This window comes from Thermobia domestica, chromosome 16, assembly GCF_964235325.1.
Source record: "Thermobia domestica chromosome 16, izTheDome1.hap1.1, whole genome shotgun sequence".
Taxonomy (NCBI): domain Eukaryota; kingdom Metazoa; phylum Arthropoda; class Insecta; order Zygentoma; family Lepismatidae; genus Thermobia; species Thermobia domestica.
In genome coordinates, this window is record NC_137469.1 from 14,639,356 (window position 1) to 14,661,702 (window position 22,347).

Here is a 22,347-nt window from a genome sequence, read left to right on the forward strand (position 1 = left end):
AACATATCTTAAGTGACTAATATCAAGGACATGTCTTAAGCGACTAATATAGACACGTCTTAAGTGACTAATTTTAAGGACACGTTCTCAGTGACCAATATCAAGGACATGTCTTAAGCGACTAATATGAAGGATATGTCATAAGCGATTAATATGAAGGAAACGTCTTAAGTGACTAATATCAAGGATATGCCTTAAGTGACTAATACGAAGGACATGTCTTAGGCGACCAATATGAAGGACACGTCTTAAGTGACTAATATCAAGGACATATTTTAAGCGACTAATATGAATGATATGTCATAAACGATTAATATGAAGGGAACGTCTTAAGTGACTAGTATGAAGGATATGGCTTAAGTGACTAATACGAAGGACATGTCTTAAGCGACCAATATGACGGACACGTCTTGAGTGACAAATATCAAGGATGTATTTTAAGCGACTAATATGAAGGGCATGTCTTAAGAGACTAATATGAAGGACACGACTTAAGTGACTAATATCAAGGATATGCCTTAAGTGACCAATATGAAGGACATGTCTTAAGCGACTAATATGAAGGACACGTCTTAAGTGACTAATATCAAGGACATGTCTTCAGCGATTAATATGAAGGACACATCTTAAGTGACTAGTATCAAGGACATTTCTTAAACGACTAATTTGAAGGACATGTCTTCAGCGACTAATATTGACATGTTTTAAGCGACTAATATGAAGGACATCCCTTAAGAGACTAATATGAAAGACATATTTTTAGCAACTAATATGAAGAATATGTCTTTCGCGTTTATCGTCTTCCCATTTTCTAATTGTCTTCACATTATTCATATGTGTTGACTGTTTCTTATCATAAGACAATGAAGGATGAATAACTCTAAAAATAATAACAAAGGAAAGAAAGAAAACGGAAGTTGGTAAAGTCAAGACGTACTTTATTGTTTGCTCTTTTATGTAATCAACTACCTGGAAGTAGACGGCAGCCGGACGTGAGACAAAACCTAAAATTGTGAGAAGTACTTAGCTTGTTCCCCCTCCCCGTGGTTGCTATGTACATGTCTTATACTATGTTTTCAAAATGTAAGTTTAGCAGGAAATATTTTAATTTGTTGACAGAGCGCGCTGTATTCAGAAAGAATTCGTTAATCAAGCGGTTAGTAACGTGATTAGTTAGTGTCGTATTTGTTCTGTACTAAGGAGGATGTACTTTTTGCTATTGAGAATTTGCTTAGAGTTCAGCTAATAAGTTCATTTGGGTATGATTAACTAGCATAACCCCCAATACATCGGGTGAGAAAAATAAACTTGGTTACGACGGAAATTTAGACATGCACATGCGTACTCTGTAAATATAGAAATGTGTGAAATACGAAATTCGAAGTGTTTTATTTGTGGTTGGACATCACAACAACTTAAAAATAGCTACAAAATCGAATTATGACTGACTTATGCATTTCTAAGCGATGTATATACAGTGGGAACAAGTAGAAGTCAATTAATATTAACGACAATAGAAGGATTATGTTGTAATTATAAGGGAAGGTAATTTATCAATCAGTTGTATGTATCTCTCAGAAAGCTGGAGATTTTCTACTCATCTCTCATTGTTCACTTTAAGAAACATTTCTGCTATTGTAGAGGACTCGGCTAAATAGCTGCTTCATAGATAACTCACCCGATGAAGTGAAAGGAAAGAAATATATAAAGACAGGTAATTAACTGCCTTTGTATTCTCATAATAAAAGTTTATTGTGTCTAAACCGTAGCTAAACAAGGATACCCTTTGCTCTAAATTAATTTAATCAACTACTACGTGCTAAGCTGATTTCGAATAGACTTATGATAATCATGCGCTAGTCAGACTGTTAGTATGGCGCTAATCACAATGTCGAAGCGACTCTGAATAAGGGTTAGTATGTCTTGACATGAAAAACCCTACTTAGCGACTTAGTCAAGTAAATCAAATGTGGAGAACTTTTTAATGTTTTGCGCAAAGTAAGTCAATTTTTCAAAATTTACTGAACGTTAAGGATAAAGTGATTTTTAATATAAAGTGAAATGTTGATTCTACAGAGTATCTTTAACTTAGAATAAGTCTTAGCACAGAAAATTTATTCGATATTTTAGACTAAATGGGCCTTATGCACAGTCGTTATGACACGTTATTAATGCCATACTAAAGATATCGAGTAACATATATTTCCTGCAGTAATCAGACCTTTAGTATGACGCTAATCATACGTCAAAACGACTTGCATAAGGCAGAATAAGTCTACCACGAAATATAAAGAGGATATATTTTGGGCCAAAAAGGGACTAATATGAAGGATACATCTTTTGTGTTTATCTTTCTTATATTTTTTAATTCTCTTGACGTTATTCGTGTGTGTTGGCTGTCTTTCTTGTCACAAGACGATGAAGGTTCTCTTGACAAATAAAAAAAATAAAATAAAATAAAAAATGAAGCAAGAAAAGACAAATAAAAGTGAGTTCGTAAAGCCCAAAAGTACTCTTCTCTGTATTTCGGTTCTTCTTTCTTTCTTTGTTTGTTTTTTGTTTTGTTTCTTGTTATGTAAGCAGCTAGTTGAGTACTGAGACGGCTGCTGGACATGAGACAGAACCTAAAATTGTGAGATGTCCTCAACTTGTCCTCCTTCTTCCTCCACCTCCCCCCCCCCCCTCCGGCACTCTGCAACACCACAACAACACAGCCAAAGCTTAAAGTTCCAAAAACATTCACGAACCAGAACAAAGAGTGATGTAGGAGCAGATGTGTTGTTTTCCGCGCAGGTGACGTAATGCGTCTAAAGTCTACGTCAGGCCATGGTGAAAATGTAAATTATGTAGTATCTCTGCGATGCCCTTTTATCTTCCTATCTCTCCGCTTCTATCATTTTCTTTCTTTACTTCTGTTTCCTCTACGTTTTATTCTTCTTCTGAAGAACGTTTTTCTTCAGATATAGTATATGAAGTTATTCTTTTTATATATATGAAATACTATATTCCTTTTTTTTTTTTTTTTTTTTTTACATTTAGTTCGTAACCGGCTTGTTTCTGCCAAATCGTCATTTTGCGTGATGTCTCTCATGTTAATACAATGGAACTCTACAATATAACACTGACGTGGCTTCCTAGGCTTTGCATTTTTGTTTCGCCTATTTTGTTGTCAGCATTTCAACGTATATATATATATATATATATATATATATATATATATATATATATATATGTTTCCTCTGTCTTCTTGTATGTGAACATTTCTTATCTTGAAACTGACTCAAGTATTTCTATCCTATTCCATTATTGTGAGAGATGCACTACTATCTCATGTAGGAGTCACAATCTACTTCTTTTTCTTTTTTATCAAATTGCATATGTACAAAAACACAAAGCCTGGTCCATACGGTTTTCTTATACGTTCTTGAAGATGATGTTACGTGCGGTTCCTCTTAACGCTGGCACTAGAATGTCCTGTAGTCGGATTAAGCAACACAAAAATTTTATCATCTCAATTTAAATAAAGAATATAAACATAGTTTTAAATAAAGAAATGATTTTTAAAAATATTTCTAGGTACATACATTTAAAATTAAGTTTACTAAGAAAGCAAGTCGTATTATTTTGAATGAATAAGTCTAAGGTACGGTATTCATATTCAACATTTTGCACATAGCAAATTTGAAGAATACTAACCATATTTGAGAGTAACCATATTGCGTAAAAACTTGAATTTTATCTTTTAAAAACTACAGGAACAAATCATAAGCTTTAGAAAGGTTTCCTTTGATTGTAGAGAAGACCTACGAATTACGGGAAGAACACTTCATACTACTTCAGAACTCTTCTAGGAAACGCATTATCAGTGGCATATTTAGGGGAGGGGTTATCGGGTTCAGCCCCTCAAATAAATTTGTTAGTTTTTCACATTCCAAGTACAACAATTATATAATCCTTCTTACCACTTCTAAACATTTCATTAATTTCCTATATTCCTATGCTCTTCCTTCAGACATAATACTGTATTTATCAAATATCATTTCATGTAAGAACTGCATTCTTTCTTTCTTTTTTTTTTTTCGTCCATTCTATTCTTCTGTTTCTTTTCCTTGGCTGTTACTTTCTTTCGTTTCTCCTATCATACTTTCGACCGTTGTTAGTTGTGATTCAAGTTGGCCTTTATCAGTAACACCAAAACTAAGAGGAGCTGATAAGCGAAACTGGTATTCGACACCAGCTTGCGCGGATATTAACATAACGGATCTTTAGTTGTTATAGCAAAGGAATATTTACATCGTTACGTTATAAAGAAAAGTAAATGTTTGAATTAAAGAAAATCACGTGGCTCCGCGTAGCGTAGTCGCTAACGCTCTCGCCTTCGGCGCGAGCGCTCCCGGGTTCGATTCCCGGTGGGGCCACCCGGTCTAAAAAGTGTAAACGGTTTTCCTGGGTTTTCCTCATTCATACAGGTAAATACCGGGATGGTGTCTAACTTATAGGTCTCAGGTTGCTTCCTTCCTTCCCCAATCCTTTCTTCCTTCCCTTTCCCTGGATAGTGTGCTCGCCGAGGGACGTCATCCCTTATACTGTACGTGATGGGCTAAATGGCCTTAGATGCCGAAAGCCCCGAAATCTAAAATCCTAAAGAAAATCAAAGTGGGAATAAGTAGTTCGGGATATTAGGTAGGCCAAGAGGATGCTTCCATTTTCTTCTATGAATAGAATAAAAGGTTAGATTCGCTGCTAAATTTTTATTTGTATCACACCACATAAAATTCACCAGTCTGCAGTTCTTGTCATTAAAAGGTCACTTTATGCATAAACTAAAATATATTTGATTCTCAAACTCAGGTGGGTAAATGCCCCTCTGCTTCTCCATTTTGTGTATATCCCCCCCGAAACAAAATCCTAAATACGCCACTGCCTACCATAATTTCACAATGTGAAACGTAACACAATTCTTTAGACACAATGTTTAGACATGAAACCTTTTAGTTTAACGTCCCGTCATTATATTCTTTAGGCTAAGGGAGACGGATGATTAGGGCAAGTGAATGATGATGGAAGAGCTAGTGAAATGAGAAAGTAGGAGGAAACGGAAGTACAGCGAGAAAAAAAAGCCACGGGCCCTATGTTTTTCCAACACAACCTATTTGAGTTGATTGAGTTGATTTTGAGTTTAACGTCCCTTTCAGCAGCAAGGCTATATGAGACGTGGACCTACTGATTAACGTGGAATCCGAACCACATGAGCTCCCGCCGGAACCTACTTGACATGAGATCGAACCACACACCAGAGGCAAACGCTCCACCACTGAACTACCGTGCCTTCCCCCTCCCCATACAATGTTTACAAACTAGGAAGTTCTTTTCTTTAAAGATAAATAACTTGAGAATAATATAAAGTACTTACTCATCCACTACAAGGAATTTGTCCCCCTCCGCTGCTATGCATTTTCCCTTATTGCTGATCCTGTCTTCTTCAATAATAATGTTGGAACGAACTCCGGATTGGAACCATGTACCTCGCCACTTACTTAAAAAGTGACATTTTTCTGAAAGAGAAAAATTGATAAAAAATAGTGAAATTTCTTGGTTATTTAAGACTTAATAATATTAAACATGCAGAGATAGGCTCTAAGAAAAATATTGATTATAAGTTGAATGGAGATGAAAACTTACAAAAATGCTAACGGCATCGGAACTGAAAGTGATTTAAGCTCTAGTTCCAGAATAAAGATTTTAGTTTTGCGTGCTTCAGAAAGAGAACCGAAATTACATTTCGACATATTGGTTCTACCCACAAAAAACAATATACATATACATATATATAATTTGGGGTATGTTCGCGACCTGGTGTATGTAATCGAAACATATTAGAATCCGTCTATAAATTCTGTTAGGGTACGTTCCTTCCCTGGTCCTTTCTACCTTCCCTTTCATCGAACAATGTGATCTTCGAGTGTCATCATCCCTCTGACGTCACGGGTTATCAGAGCCATAGCTACTGAAAACCCCAGAAATGTAATTTCTAATTCCAATCTTATTGTCGTAATGAAAATCTCTGTAATATTTTACATTGTATAGAAGCTTTGCTTTCAACAGACTTAAAACTGATTTAAACCGCTTACTAAGCAAAACACTAAGCTTATTATATATATATATATATATATATATATATATATATATATATATATATATATATATATATATATATATATATATATATATATATATATATATATAGGGTGAGCATAAAGTCTAGTCCTGATTACAAAAATTTATTACAGAAGAACCGTTTGACATAATAATGTAAATACTGGTCAGTTACATAGGTTAGTATTACAAATTCTTTTTTTAAGACCACTTACGTTAGACCACTTCAACGTGTGCCTCCTTGGTAGCTCGGAGAATTTCTAAGCGGTATTCCAGTTCCCGCCGGGTGTTTTGTAACATGTCTTCTGTCACAGTACCCAGAACTGCTTGTATCCTAGCCTTCAGTTCCTCGACGTCAGCAGCAGGTGTGGCATAGACTCTGTCCTTGGTATAGCCCAATAAAAATAAAGTCCAGTGGAGTAATGTCTGTGGCGGGGAGAGCGTGATACCACAGCATGCATTCCGCTTTCTCCTGCTTCGATGCCACTTCGCCAACTAACCCGCGCGCGTCAAGTAACGTACTGCGTCACTCTTGGGTAGCACTAGTGCCATCTATTGGTCTTTAAAACAACTTGTAATACTAACGTATGTAACGGACCATAATTTACATTATTCTGTCCAACAGTTATTCCGTAATAATTTTTTTTTTATAATCAGGGCAGGAGTTTATGCTCACGGTGTATATTAACGTGTAATAGTTTCACCAATTATCCATTTTGATTTCATCAGATACCTTCATGTCTGACGTGTCTGATGAAGCCAAAGTGGATACTTGGCCAAACTGTTACACGTTAATATTTCTTTTTTTTACAATAAACTATTGTTTTGCTGAGTGAGCGGTTTAAATGAGATTTATGAATATCTTGATCAAAAAACGCTTCAGGGTTAATTTCAACTTAACTTGTACTATGATTGTTGTACAGTCAGAGACAAAAATTGGTTCTGTTTGATGAGATTAGTTTCGTAAATAACTTCGGAATGGAAGGACAATTTTCGTACAGTTGTCAGTAAATTAAAAAGAATAGAATTTTCTGTACGTTCCAGTTACACCACCAATGTACGTTCCAGTCATACCACCAATGTTCCTTCCAGCCATACCACCAATGTACGTTCCAGTCATACCACCAATGTACGTTCCAGTCATACCACTAATATACGTTCTAGCCATACCACTAATGTACGTTCCAGTCATACCACTAATGTACGTTCCAGTCATACCACTAATGTACGTTCCAGCCATTCCACCAATGTTCGTTCCAGCCATACCACCAATGTTCGTTCCAGTCATACCACCAATGTACGTTCCAGTCATACCACTAATGTACGTTCCAGTCATACCACTAATGTACGTTCCAGTCATACCATCAAGCTATGTTCCACTCATACCACCAATGTACGTCCCAGTCATACCACCAATGTACGTTCCAGTCATACCACTAATGTACGTTCCAGCCATACCACTAATTTACGTTCCAGTCATACCACCAATGTACGTTCGTCATACCACTAATGTACGTTCCAGCCATTCCACCAATGTTCGTTCCAGTCATACCACCAATGTTCGTTCCAGTCATACCACTAATGTACGTTCCAGTCATACCACTAATGTACGTTCCAGTCATACCACCAATCTATGTTCCACCCATACCACCAATGTACGTTCCAGCCATGCCACCAATGTACGTTCCAGTCATACCACCAATGTACGTTCCAGTCATACCACCAATGTACGTTCCAGCAATACCACTAATGTACGTTTCAGCCATACCACCAATGTATGTTCCAGTCGTACCACTAATGTACGTTCCAGTCATACCACCAATGTATGTTCCAGCCATACCGTTATTCCCAAAATAAATTTTACCAAACGGGAAGAACTTTTGTCGTTGACTATCAATTTTTTTTAGGCTTACAAAACAAAGTCAATTTTTCGAAAATTGCACATGAGAATCTACATTCATTCATGTTATTTTGATCAACTTTATGAGATTCATCAATTCGTATATATACAAGGGCAGTCAAAAAGTTTACAGAATTCTGTTGTAGCTCTTTACTATGACAATGTAAGTGCACGTTTACTTAAACGCCCTCAAAGTTGGCAACTTCGGAACACACACACGACTTGTTAAATTGCTCCTGCGATTGGTGGAAACACAGACGATATCCCTCTTTTAATATCTTCCGAAATTCAATCGTCCGGTTAGTTTTGATTTCTTCTATATTGGCAAAATAGAGATCTCCCACTTTTAGCTTTGGAAAGGGACAAACATCCGATCGTGCTAAACTGTTTTTAAGACTATCAGACTCTCTGAATCAAATTTTACTCAATTTGCAGACGAACTTGATGTTTGCGCGTTACTCGAGCTGTGAAATTGCGCTGATTGATCACTACACACTTCTACGTTCAGCTACATTACTCGTACACTGGTGTTATAACCTATGCACAAATGTCAATCTCATAATTAGGCAGCCTTTGACATGGGGGACTCGGGTTTCATTCCCGGCGCGAGCTCACGTGGTTCGAATTCCACGTTAATCAGTAGGTCCAAGTCTCATATAACCTCGCTGCTGAACGGGACGTTAAACTCAAAATCAATTCAATTCATAATTAGGCAACCTTGTGAGGGTGTTGTACAAGATTCATTTGATTTCATCACAAATGCCAAAACTACAAGAAAATTTGACTGCTCCTCGTATATATATATATATATATATATATATATATATATATATATATATATATATATATAGATAGATAGATAGATAGATAGATAGATAGATAGATTTTTTATTTCCATTCAATAAGGTTATATCGGTAATTCTATCATCAATATTTTATAAACTAGACTGTACACTGTTCTACAAATTTAAATTGTCATATTTATATTCAACGTATAAGTGCATATTATATTTTAGACACAAGTTCTTGCTCGTTGAAGGTACAAAGAACATCATTGTATGTCCATATATTTGCGAAGGCTACAATATTATTTTGAGATACAGCTTCTTTATAAGCATTATTTATAGCATACTTTAAACGGCGAATATAGATACTCAAAAAATCCAGAGGACAATTGAAACTGCAATATAAATTATATCTATATACAATGTACACTCATGTCCAAAATGATTGTCGCATATCTATAACTGTCTTCATGTAAGAGTATAATTTGATAATGGTTTCGTAGGGTACTTTTAATACTGATACTATATGTATAATCGGGAAATGTTTATCTGTGGTAAATTTAATAAGAAAAGAAGCATAAATACGAAAAATAGAATTAGTAAAACAAAATCTTGCTAAATGGAAAAGAAAGTTTTATTTTCGTTTTATTGCTCTTATTTACTGCCCTTTTGACATGAAATTTTCCACATACATGTCTTTGCCAATTATATACATACTGACATTATAGAAAATACCGAGAGAATTCGTTATCAAATTATATTCCTACAACAACATATTTATAGACATGCGACAATAATTTTGGACATGAGTGTACATATGTTGTACTACGTTCTAAAATAATCAAAAAGTTAGAGGGAGAAATAGCAGTTGACTTTTTAGAGTTAAAATAGCCTACCATAAGTTTATTATTAGGTATTTCATTTATGTCCAAAACTTTACAGATTAAAGTGCTTACAAATTTCCAAACTGGCTGAACAGCATCACATTCATAAATTATACGTAATCCTGTACCGACTTTCGGGCAGAAAAGACACTTCGGACCATCTAATTTCTTCCATTGATACACAAATAGATAGATAGATATAATCATCGGAAACGCTTTCGTAATATCTAAATTATAATATTACAGAAATTAAAATATATAATAAATTTTCAATAGGAATTTGCATACTTTACTCCCATCCTATCCAAAGATGCGTGTTTGATACAATTAACCATTCAGTCTGGATTTGAACTCTACAGATAAAATCTTATGGCAAGCATTATGTTTCTTTAACTATAACGTTAATAGGTTTCAGTGTACGCAATATTTTCATTTCGTACGAAAACATAAATGATTTAAACTCTTAACAGAGACTCTCTCAAAGACAAATTCTTCACCCTTCTGCTTAGCTAAATGAAACAGTATCAAGGTTGAGAGTATTAGCAAAATTTATAACCAACATATATTACGTAGTTTCTCATAGCCAAAGCTGTAATGCTAATGCCCGAAAAGCCTTTCTCCAAAGAGATATTAATAAAACGTGTGCACACATTCAAAACACTCTTGTTGAAGAAATGTTTACGGAAAAGTGTGACAACAAAGTCAATTAAATCCGAAGTACAAACGAAAACAACATAAATCTTTTTTCTTAAAAAAAAAAAAAATCTAGAGAATTCATGCCTTTAGCTTCCGTTTCTGAGTTTCAAATTTAAGCTTTTTTTTTCCTACCCGGTGTGTTTCCCCATTTCACACAGACTTGCCTTTTCGTTTAACAATTATACCGAGAAAACTATGAGAGAACCAGGAGCGGGGCATAATTCGAAATAAGGTTCTTGTTTCCTCTGCTTTGCAGGGTCATAAATAACCGGGACTTTATAATAGAAGCTGTATTAACGTTTTAGGAAATACGTACTCTACGATATACATATATACACCCTAAGATATACATATACAATGTATATATATATTCATGTTTGGTAGCTACCGTTTCATAAAGAACGCATTTGTTCAAGCTTTGATTTTAAGCTCGCTCCCTTTCTAGTTCCTTTTTTTTTCGGAATTCTTCCCCCCCCCCGAAATACCTCCTGAAAACATGTTTCCGAAACTTTCTCACTGTACCAGCAACTTATTAATAATGAGTCTTAAATGGCTCTAGAAGAGAAATTGATAATTTTGCCTAAAAGAGAAACAGGAAGAAAAGCAAAAGGCAAAACAGTTACTGTCTCGAAAAATACTTTAAATCTTTCTTCTTCTTCTTCTTCTTCTTCTTCGTTTTCGAGATCTAAATTCTAAACCACTCCACTTTCTTCGCTATTGCTTTCCTTATTATTAGTTTATCTTTGTTTTGTTTTCATTCCTTTCCGTTTATTTTTTTCCTCTTTTGTTTTTCGTCTTGTTTTCTCACACCGTGCATGAAAAGCACTTCAAATCCTTCTGTTTTTTAAAATATTTTTCTTCTAAATTCTATTTTTCTTCTTTTTTTCTCCTTATCTTTTTTCTTTACACTCCTATTTCCATTTCTTTATTTCATTCTTTCATTAGTACTTTGTTTGTGTGTGTTTCTTTCATACGTTCTGGGTTCTTTCTCTGTCTCATTTTTATTTCACTAAACCTCCCCTTTCTTTCACGTTCATTCTTATATCACGCGTTTTTTTTTTCTTTTTTCCATAATACTCACACTGAGCATATAAACAATACAGATAGGGAAGGAAATATAATTTTGTTTTCTTATTCTTTATTCCTGATTAATTATTCACAAAGCACAACCTTCTTTTAATATATATATATATATATATATAAACAAGAAATCCTGTATTACGGACAAATAATAAGAGAACCCATTGAATTTGTGTTTTCAATCCTTCTGAAGGAAATAAAAAAAAACATTTATTCTTTAATTTTATAATATTAAAGCCTTTAGAAATATTACGTTATAAAGTAAATAAATATACTTTTTCAAAGACATTTTAAAAGTTTCCTTATTAGTTTTCGATGAAATAAGGTTTTACTTTTTTCCTTTAAAAAAAAAGATAACGAATAAAAGATTTTTTTTCTGGGAATATGCTTAAGTATAGATTGATTAAATCAGGATTGAATAACTTAACCTCTTTTTCAGTCCTGATTTTTTTGTTTCAGATAATAAAACTAGTTGAGAATACTCCAAGCACGTTGCCAGAACGAACTTTAAAAAAATTAGTTTTGAATCAATAACTAATGATGCAATAATTATTGAATCAATAACAAATGAAGCAAAAATTATTGAATCAATAAGTAATGATGCAATAATTATTGAATCAATAACTAATGACGCAATAATTATTAAGTCAATAACTAATGATGCAATAATTATTGAAACAATAACTAATGATGCAATAATTATTGAATCAATAACTAATGGCGCAATAATTATTGAGTCAATAACTAATGATGCAATAATTATTGAATCAATAACTAATGACGCAATAATAATTGAGTCAATAACTAATGACGCAATAATTATTGAGTCAATAACTAATGATGCAATAATTATTGAATCAATAACTAATGATGCAATAATTATTGAGTCAATAACTAATGACGCAATAATTATTGAATCAATAACTAATGATGCAATAATTATTGAATCAATAACTAATGACGCAATAATTATTGAGTCAATAACTAATGACGCAATAATTATTGAATCAATAACTAATGACGCAATAATAATTGAGTCAATAACTAATGACGCAATAATTATTGAGTCAATAACTAATGATGCAATAATTATTGAATCAATAACTAATGACGCAATAATTATTGAATCAATAGCTAATGACGCAATAATTATTGAATCAATAACTAATGATGCAATAATTATTGAATCAATAACTAATGACGCAATAATTATTGAGTCAATAATTGTTATCGATATTGAATCAATATTCGTATTGATCAACATCAATATCATCTCTCTATGACTTACGGTTCCCGAGATTTTCTCTTAAATATCTCCCGAAATCAGAATTTTTTGCCAATACCTGAGGAACGGTAAGAGTGACGCGAAAAATTCCATCACTTCTTTAGATAGTTTTTGATGCTCTATTGAATGGAGGGCTCAAAATTGAAAAAAAAAAATGCAATAACAGACAGATACACACACACACACACACATAGAGAATTCACACACTCACTACTCATACTTCTTGAAGTTGTTACTAAGTAAGTGAACTACTTACTTACATAAGTTCGTTATATATATATATATATATATATATATATATATATATATATATATATATATATATATATATATATATATATATATATATATATATATATATATATATACTTCAATGTTATGTAGCTTTTGACATATTAAATATGCATAAATGTACATACTGAAACTCTATTAAAACTTTACACTTAAAACTAAGAGCCGCGTTGTCTCACTCCTGATTTAATCTCACATCGCGAAAAGTGGACTTTGTGGTGGACAAATATCGTGTGCGTGGATTTCCTTGGGGTTCTTCCGTTTCCTCCCACTTTATTCATTCTACCATTGCATTCATTTCTCATCATCACATCTCCTTTAGCCTAGTCAGCATAATCGTGGGACGTAGAACTTAAATATTTCATTTCATTTCAGTTAAAACTAATAGAAATGCAAGGGCAGTGAAATTGGTTCATTGTACAAAGAAGTACAAATTGCTTGCATTGTTAGAACGCATACATTCAAGCTGAAATAGCATTAAAATTAGCAAAAGAGATTCGGGAATAAAACAGAAGCTTCCTTTATCATTACAACGTCCTTCCTGCCATCTGTTGACAGCTGAAAGAAGTTTTGACTTATTTTCTGTTAGATATTTCAACAGTTACGGCCACCAGAATCTGTAAGGTTAAGCATCGTTGGAATCAAGTAGAGGAACACACTACTACACAATGGAGCTTATAATTCAGAAACCAATCACTATAGTGCGCTGACCAATTGAATATCATTAACGCTAATACACACAAATGTTTACAAACATTTTGATTTTTTTAAAAACACTTTGTTCAAGTATACAAATCGAATGTAAAATATTTTACTCGTACCACCAGGAATAAAAGGGTTGAATGAATTTTTAAATGAAATCAACTTAACTCATAATCTCTTCGAATCGAGAATGTTTTGAGTAACTTTATAACAAAGCCACTTGCGAGCAACAAATTCTCGGAAATTTTTAAAACTTAATATGAAATAAATTTTTATACATTATAATAACCCATTATTATACGATTTTAAGTGTTTTATTAATATTATTTTCTAATTTTAGCGCATTTTTTGTATTAGGTTAATATTCTTTTAAATTCTTTTATTTTTGTACGGGAAATTTTGACGTGGGATACCAGATATTCATTATGGGAGTAACTTTGTGGAACGAGTTTGTCTTCTAAGTGAACTGGGGAAGGAAAAACAATAGAATTTGTACCCAACAACTGCACTCAGACCTCAAACCAATCTCTCTTCTTATGTCCGAACATCCCTGTGGGACGGAACTCCAATTAGTGTGTAAAGGTCGTTTACATCTTCAAGTGTTAGTGCTTGTCGGAATTTGTGAGCTAAAGTGTTGAAACAATGATGCTTCTTGAAAGAGATGTACGAACACTATTAACACAAGTATAGCCTATCCTTTTAGATATAACAACAAGAGAATCAAAATACAAGTTCAGTGTTGTCCTCTACGGGAGAACTTCCATATTTCTAACAAACAAAGCGCGTACAAAGGGAAATGGGGAAGTAAAAGGTCACTCTTTACGTGCAAATGAGTTATTGAAGTTGAATTGCAATGCCCAAACATTTAGATAAAATTATTCTTTGTTTAGTGAAAGGTGCTCATAATTAGGATAGCTCTCACATACTGTGTACAACGTGTTCGGAAACAGAATCTAACAACTTTGGGAAATAAATCATCTTTAGAAAACATCAAGGTGTGTATATATATATAGGGTGTTAATCAACTATACCGAAAAACTGTAAGAGGTGATTCCTCACATCAAAATAAGAGAAAAACTCCATATGAACCTATGGCGAAAAGTACATAGTTTCAGAGCTAGGGCTGTCCAAAATCGCGGAAAAGCCAAAATTTTCAAGAGGTCCTATTTTGAATTCGAAAGACTGTGGATGGTGGTCCTTATCAGCGTAATGAAAGTCACGCATACGGAATCCAAAAATGCATGTTTCATTAATGTTCAATGGGTGTACGGATTATTCCGTGCAGGGTGAAATTCCCAGACATGCGATCAGCCGAATTGTGAGATATGCTCTGACTTTATGATTGGTCTAAAGTAGGCAAACGATAAGCCTTGATAGCAGTGAACATGGAATCCTTTGACGCGATGTCGGAAGTGTTAAGGAACGTCAGCAGCACGGTCGGAAAAACTCGAGGTACTTGGGAAAACGCATGCTGCGATATTTTCTTTCACGCTTATAAGTGAAGAAAACGTTAAATATACCGTGATGTGTTATATTATCACACGCTATTCCGAACACACACACACACGCACACACAAAATAAAACATGGAGCTGCCGGTTCCTAACACTTCCGCCTTCTCTCCGAAGCATTGGATGTCCATTGTTGTCAAAGCTTACCATCTGCCTACTTTGGATCCTGCTTGAAATCAGGCTATATCTGACAAGTGATCTGACACGTGATGTATCTGACAAGTGACACCTTTTGACAAGTGATGAAATATGTACTTTTGGATTGTGTATGCGTAGCTTCCTGTACACTCATAAGAACCACTATCCACAGTTTCTAAAATTCTAAATAGGGCCTATTGAAATTTAGCTTTTTCGAGATTTTCGACAGCCCTAGCTCTGAAAGTATGCACTTTTTGCCATAGGTCCATATGAACTTTTTCTCTTATTTTCATGTGAGGAATTACTTCTTACAGTTTGTTGGTAAAGTTCATTAACACCCTGTATATATACTGCACGGGAGAGAAACTGTACAGTAGGAAGTCAAAAATCCGAACTAATTGGGATCACAGGTACTTCGGATTTTCCAAAATGACCAAGAAAATGGCATTTAGGCTTAAATATACTGTACGGTATGCTCTTTTATCGATACAGTGGTTATACAGTACATACAGTAATTACAATATCGTACGTAAGGCTACTTACATTTAATGTTTCTTAAGAACCTGCTCGTACACTAAATTACACTATTGTTGTAACTCACACTTAAAATCTTAACTTGTATAGGCCTAAGAGGAAATAAAAATAAAAATGTGTATGGCAAACAATTACATATGAATGAGCTTTTGTAAAAACACTGACTTCACACAACGCCGGCGGACAAAAAAATTGCTTGTTTATCGCTAGCGCTAAACCAAAATGTGAAAAGCTTCTAGGGACCTTTTTGGATTTTTGACGGATTATCGACGTCCTACTGCATAAGTTAAAAAAAAAAAAAAAAAAAAGTTTTCACAAGACGACTTTTTTTTTTATTTTACCAAGCATAAGAATGAATCAGTTATACTAACAGTACCAAGAATCGATTATTCAACTCACGTTTAGAATTGACCTATAGCAAGTTAACCAGAGGTGGAGAATGACACATAGATAACCACTTTTGACTTACCTGATTTTAGCCAATTTCTGACTTACACTGTTTCTCCCGTGCAGTCTATGTATGTACAGGGTGTTTCAAAACAACACCGACAACGTTTGGGAGATGATTCCTGACGTATAGACCAACCTGGGTGCACAAACGCTTCCTTTCGGAGTTATAGGCTGTCGAAAATATGAAAAATTAAACTTGAGAGATTCATAGCTCCAAGACTATGGGATATACCGTAGTCGGGTCAAGACTTCACTTAGGAACTAGTATGTGCCCTATCCAAATATCCATCTTTCAGAATCCTAAGGTACTTCCGCAACAAATTTGATAACGGTGGTTTGCGAGTACTTCAATTTGTACGCCCGTAGCCAAACTACCTTTATAAAAAATGTTGCGTGAGTACCGCAGAATTCTGAAAGATAGATATTTGGATAGGGCACATACTAGTTCCTAAGTGAAGTCTTGACCCGAACATGGTAGGTCCCGTAGTTTTGAAGTTATGGGCCTTTAAAGTTCATTTTTTCATGTTTTCGGCAGCCTATAACTCCGAAAGAAAGAATTTGTGCACCCAGGGTAGTCTATACTTTTTGTCTTATCTTGATGTCAGGAATCCCTCCCAAACGTTGTCGATGTTGTTTTGAAACATCCTGTATGTAGACTGCAATAGACCAACGTCTATATATATAAATCATCGACTTTCGAAAATTGGTCGGAACAATTTGAAATGAATTATATTTCGAAAACAAAATTTCGGATGAAGATCGGGTAAAAGAAGACTGTAGTTATTTTGTGGTAAGGCTTTTTTTATTTCTAGAAGACTTGTAATAAATTCATAAAAGCATAGATCTATCTCCTTCTATGCTTCGAGGGACACTGTAGATCAGTGCAGGGCCGTGCTGGGATACTAATGAGGGCGGTGGACAAGTCTACTAAAAGGGCGTCCATACAAGCGGGAATATATACTTTGAAAGAAAGTATAAATGCCTTTCTATATCAAAATCACTATCAAATTTGTTTTCGTATTAACGTAAATAGCTAATTTGTGAAAACTGAATCGAAATCCTCTTTATTAGAGAAAAAATATTAGTTCATGTAGTAACATTTCTGTCAAATAAAAAGAAGCTAAATGTATCAACAACTTAATATAGCTCTATGGCCTATGGACACAGGAGGTTCAGTGCCGCATTTACAAAAGCTTTCCATTGATTTCCGTGCTTAGCCTACTGGACCCAGTTTCCACTTTATATTTCAATCTCTGGGAGAACCATTTTAATATTGTCCTCCCATCTGCGCCTCGGTCTTCCTAATTTTCGTTTCCCTATTTGGATTTCCAGTTCGAACTTTGAAAGCGTTTCTAATTTCTTCCATTCTGGCTACATAACCTGCCCATTTGAGCCTCCTAGACTTGATGACCCTAACAATGTTTTTGTAAACGGTATAAAATTATGCGGTTCCTCCTTATGAAGTTTCCGTCATTTCCCATTCCCGTTCCTCTTGGAGTTCGAATATTGGTTTAAGAATCTTGTTTTCAAATATTATCAGTCTGCAATTTTCCCTCAGAGTCAGTGACAATGTTTCGCAACCATACAGCACAACAGGCATGATTATCGTTTTATATTTTGGGCTACAAATTCCTCAACAGAATTCGCGACAACAAAACAAAAAATAATTGAATAATAACACGAAATTCCTGCTTTCAGTTGACATAAATTTTTTTTGTGATTATGGTTTTGGTCTGTTAATAATAATTCTAGGTATTTGGAAGTATTCACTTTGTCGAAAGAAAATATTATTTGGTATTTTAACGCATCCATAAAATTCAGTATTATGATCCCGACAAACTTCCATTTATTTAGTTTTCTCTGCATTTACTTTTAAGCCCATATCTCTGCAAGCGTTGAGTAAGATTTCTGCATTCCTTTCTATTGTTCTATCCTCCCCTATTAAATTTACATATATAATAAGCATACGCCATAACATGGTAAATACAATTCAGCTCTAGGACCTGATTTCTGTCTTTGATTTTCCTTATAATGTTCTCCAGAACAAAGTTAAATAATATTGGCGACAACGCATCTCCTTCTTTCAGGCTATTCTCAAAGTGAAAGCTCGTGAACAAGAATTTCTCTACTCGAACCTTACTTTGGGATTCATTTAAACATAAGTTACCTTTTTCGGTATTGCAAATTCTGTAAGCATGTTGTACAATGTTTCCCTCCTACCCTAGTCTAAAGTCAATAACTGATGTGCCAGAATATTGTATTCCCATTTCTTTTCAAGTATTAGTTGAATAGTAAATATCTGGTCGATAGTTGATCGATTTTACCTAAATCCGCTCTGATAATCTCCAATAATTTCATCTGCGTATGGAGTCAATCTTGCTAATAGAATGTTTAAGAAAATTTATTGGATATTGACAGAAGAGAAATGCCTCAGTTAAAATCAGTCTTGTTGCTTTTCTTCTGAACTGGAACAATGATTGATTCTTTTCACTCTTCTGCTAATTCCTCCTTGTTCCAGATAAGGAGAATGAGTTTGTGTATCTTGCTCTACAATCCCCCCCAGCTAAAATTAAGTCAACCAGAATTTCGTCTACACCCGGAAACATGTGTTTCTTTAATTATTTAATAGCGATTTCTATTTCTGTCTGGTTAGGTTCTGGAATATACGGATATGCTGTATGCATTTCACTTTCTCCACGCACATTGGGTTTTGGCTATGTGTTAAGCAAATCGTCAAAGAAATCTTTCCATCTATTTAAGATGATATCCTGATCAGTGAGAACTGTTCCCTTTAGCTTTCTTTAATTATAAGCACGAAATTGTTGGCCTTTCTTAAGTCCGTTGATTCATTTATACATGTCCGGAATGTTTTTAGTGAAATTTTATGTAGTTATATCGTTCGGATTTTGTAGCCAACGCTGATTCTTCTGTTTTCTCTTCTCTGCTACTTTAGTGCATTCCTGGTTGAACCATGCTTTGTTCCTACGTATTTCTGCGTGTCCCAATTTTTTTTTCTGAAATCTTAATGTTTTCTCTAATTTCAATCAAGTATCCTGAACACTAGTGCACTCCGAACCTTGTAAAACCGATAATCTATTTGACACTTCAATCTGGCTCCCCTCTCACCTGACTCTCCTCTAATTTCTTTAAATTAAACCGCTCCGTTTTCAGATATTGAATATTTCCTTTATTCAACAATAGTCTCTCTCTTATTATCATAATCAGCTCCTCTGAACGACTGAACATCAGTTGTGCTAGACTGTTTTCTTCTATCTACTAAAATATGATCGATTTGATTATGTGTTTTCCCGTCTGGTGAGTCCAAGTATATTTATGAACGTCGCGATGTGGGAATTTTGTAATCATCACGATAAGGTTTCTGGATGTTGCAATGTTCACGAGTCTAACGCCGTTGTCACAACCTTCCTTATGCAGACATTTATTCCCTATAATCGGTTTGAAAATACCCTCTCGTCCTACCTTCGCATTGAAACCGCCTAACAGAATTTTCATATGATATTGCAAGAGATGATCAAATACCCGTTCTATTCTTTCGTAAAAACTTTTTTATTGTCATCCTTATTTTCTGTTGGGGCATGCACATTTAAAACAATAATATTACACCACCGACCCTTAAGAGAAGTAAAAGAAAATCTATCATTAACAAATTCAACCCATGTAATTGCTGATATTACGTATTCGTTTGTGAACAAAAAGCCCTGATCCTAGTTGGTAATTTTAATTCGTTCCCCGTAAAAGAACGTAAAATTTTCCTACTTGACTCGTCCATTTCCTTCTCATCTAACTTTCTGATATCCCACTAGGTCCATCTTCTATTTCTAAACTCGTTCGTTACACATTTTAACGCGCTTGCCCTATAGAAACTTCTTATCTTCCATGTTCCAATTCTCATGTCGATTTTATTTTGCTGAGTTCGTGTCAAGTTATCAGTTCTGATCCGTAAATTCTGCGAATATATCTGAACACAAGAATTTTTTTCTTTTCTTCAGGGTGAGTTGTTGGCCCCACACCAAATCCCTAAGCTGGAGGATCACCCCTTGTCTTTCCGCGACTGCTTATTCAGTATATTAGCAGCTAACCTCTATATCCCAGAGGACTTCTCCTCGATCCACAACCTGAGGAGGCGCCGTGCCGTGGTGACAGGAAGACCACATTTTACGGAAATTAATAGTTATATTTTAGAATTACAATAGGTACTGGTTATTCGAACACTGATTTAAAACACACAGGAACAATCAATATGCTCGGATATTGAATGTATATTAAGACTGTGAAAGCTTTGATGTCGTAAAAATCGTAAATTAGAGACTAGTGTCAGTGTAGTATTTCATGAATGCTCGTACGTTTGACTATCCGAACTATTCTTGATGTGTCACGTTGTTTCGTTTTATAGCTACAGAACTTTATAATATTTTTGTAAGTGATTATACTCTTTACCTGTTCTCTGCCAATAGCAACTGTATAAATTGTAAAGGGCGCCTTGTATTCTTCATAGCTTCTTTATTAACAATCACTATTTGAATTTATTATATAAAGCTGGTACACAGGATAACTAAATCCACTTATCTATAATGTGATGTTTCGTAGGGCGCTTTATGTAAAAGGCGCACTGTACCTCTCACGGGTTCTTTAAAAATAGTAACTGTATGTATTTATTGTACAGAACTGTAGTATATAGAAGAGGAAATAAAATCGTTCATCTTTGATGTGGACTCGCAAGGGCGCCTAATGTAAAGGGCGCACTGCACATTTCACGGCTTCTTTACTAATAAAACTGTAAGAATTTATTACTAAAAACTTGTACCTTTATTTATACTGTGATGTTTCGGAGGGCGCACCGAGACACGTCCCGGTGTCCCGATGGGCCAGCACGGGCCTGGATCAGTGGCTGAGCTCTTACCTCTGGTGCGTGAGGACCCGAACAAGTAAACTTGGTGAACAACTTCGTGTCTTTGAGCTTTCTCGGGGTAATTCCATTTCCTCCCACTTTCTCATTCTACCCGTTGTTCATTCACTAGTCTTAATAACCGTCTCCTTACCGTAAATGATATAATTATGGGACGTTAAACTCAAAGATATCTTTTCATTTTTCTTTTATACTTCGAGCTTAGCCCTGTCGCCGTCCCTGTTCTACGTCCATTGGCACATTACTCTAATTTAGCCTTGAAATAAACACTATTCTGTTCCGGTGGATCTTCGTCTGACAGTTTGACCTTGACTTAGGGTCGTTCATTTATGGTGGAATGAAAGAATTGATGGATTGAAGAATTGATGGGATGAAAGAATTGATGGATTGAAGAATTGATGGAATGAAAGAATTGATGAATTGAAGAATTGATGGAATGAAAGAATTGATGGATTGAAAAATTGATGGATTGAAGATTTGATGGAATGAAAGAATTGATGGAATGAAAGAATTGATGGAATGAAGAATTGATGGAATGAAAGAATTGATGGAATGAAAGAATTGATGAAATGAAAGAATTGATGGAAGGAAATGGAAGAACTGGATTGAAGAATTGATGGAATGAAAGAATTGATGGATTGAAGAATTGATGGATTGAAGAATTGATTGAATGAAAGAATTGATGGAATGAAAGAATTGATGAAATGAAAGAATTGATGGATTGAAGAATTGATAGAATGAATGGATTGATGGAATGAAAGAATTGATGGAATGAAAGAATTGATGGAATGAATGGATTGATGGAATGAAAGAATTGATGGAATGAAGAATTGATGGAATGAAAGAATTGATGGAAGGAAATGGAAGAACTCTGTGGAAATTCACAGGCGCCATGTTGTCCACCATAAACTCACATGACCAAAGATCGAACCAGAGACTCCTCGCGTCAGAGCTCAACGTTTTACCACTAAGCCACTGTCCCACCTTACACCAGCTACGGATATTCAAA

General features: G+C 34.8%; 1 protein-coding gene across 1 annotated transcript in view; it reads right to left on the minus strand.

Moving 5' to 3' along the window:
- The window catches only part of LOC145672920 (uncharacterized), a 636,249-nt gene that overhangs the window by 158,532 nt on the left and 455,370 nt on the right, over positions 1-22,347 (minus strand). The window contains exon 3 of the mRNA XM_081742132.1: positions 5,414-5,555. Coding sequence (XP_081598258.1) covers positions 5,414-5,555 — 142 coding nt within the window. The remainder of the gene's footprint in view (positions 1-5,413; positions 5,556-22,347) is intronic.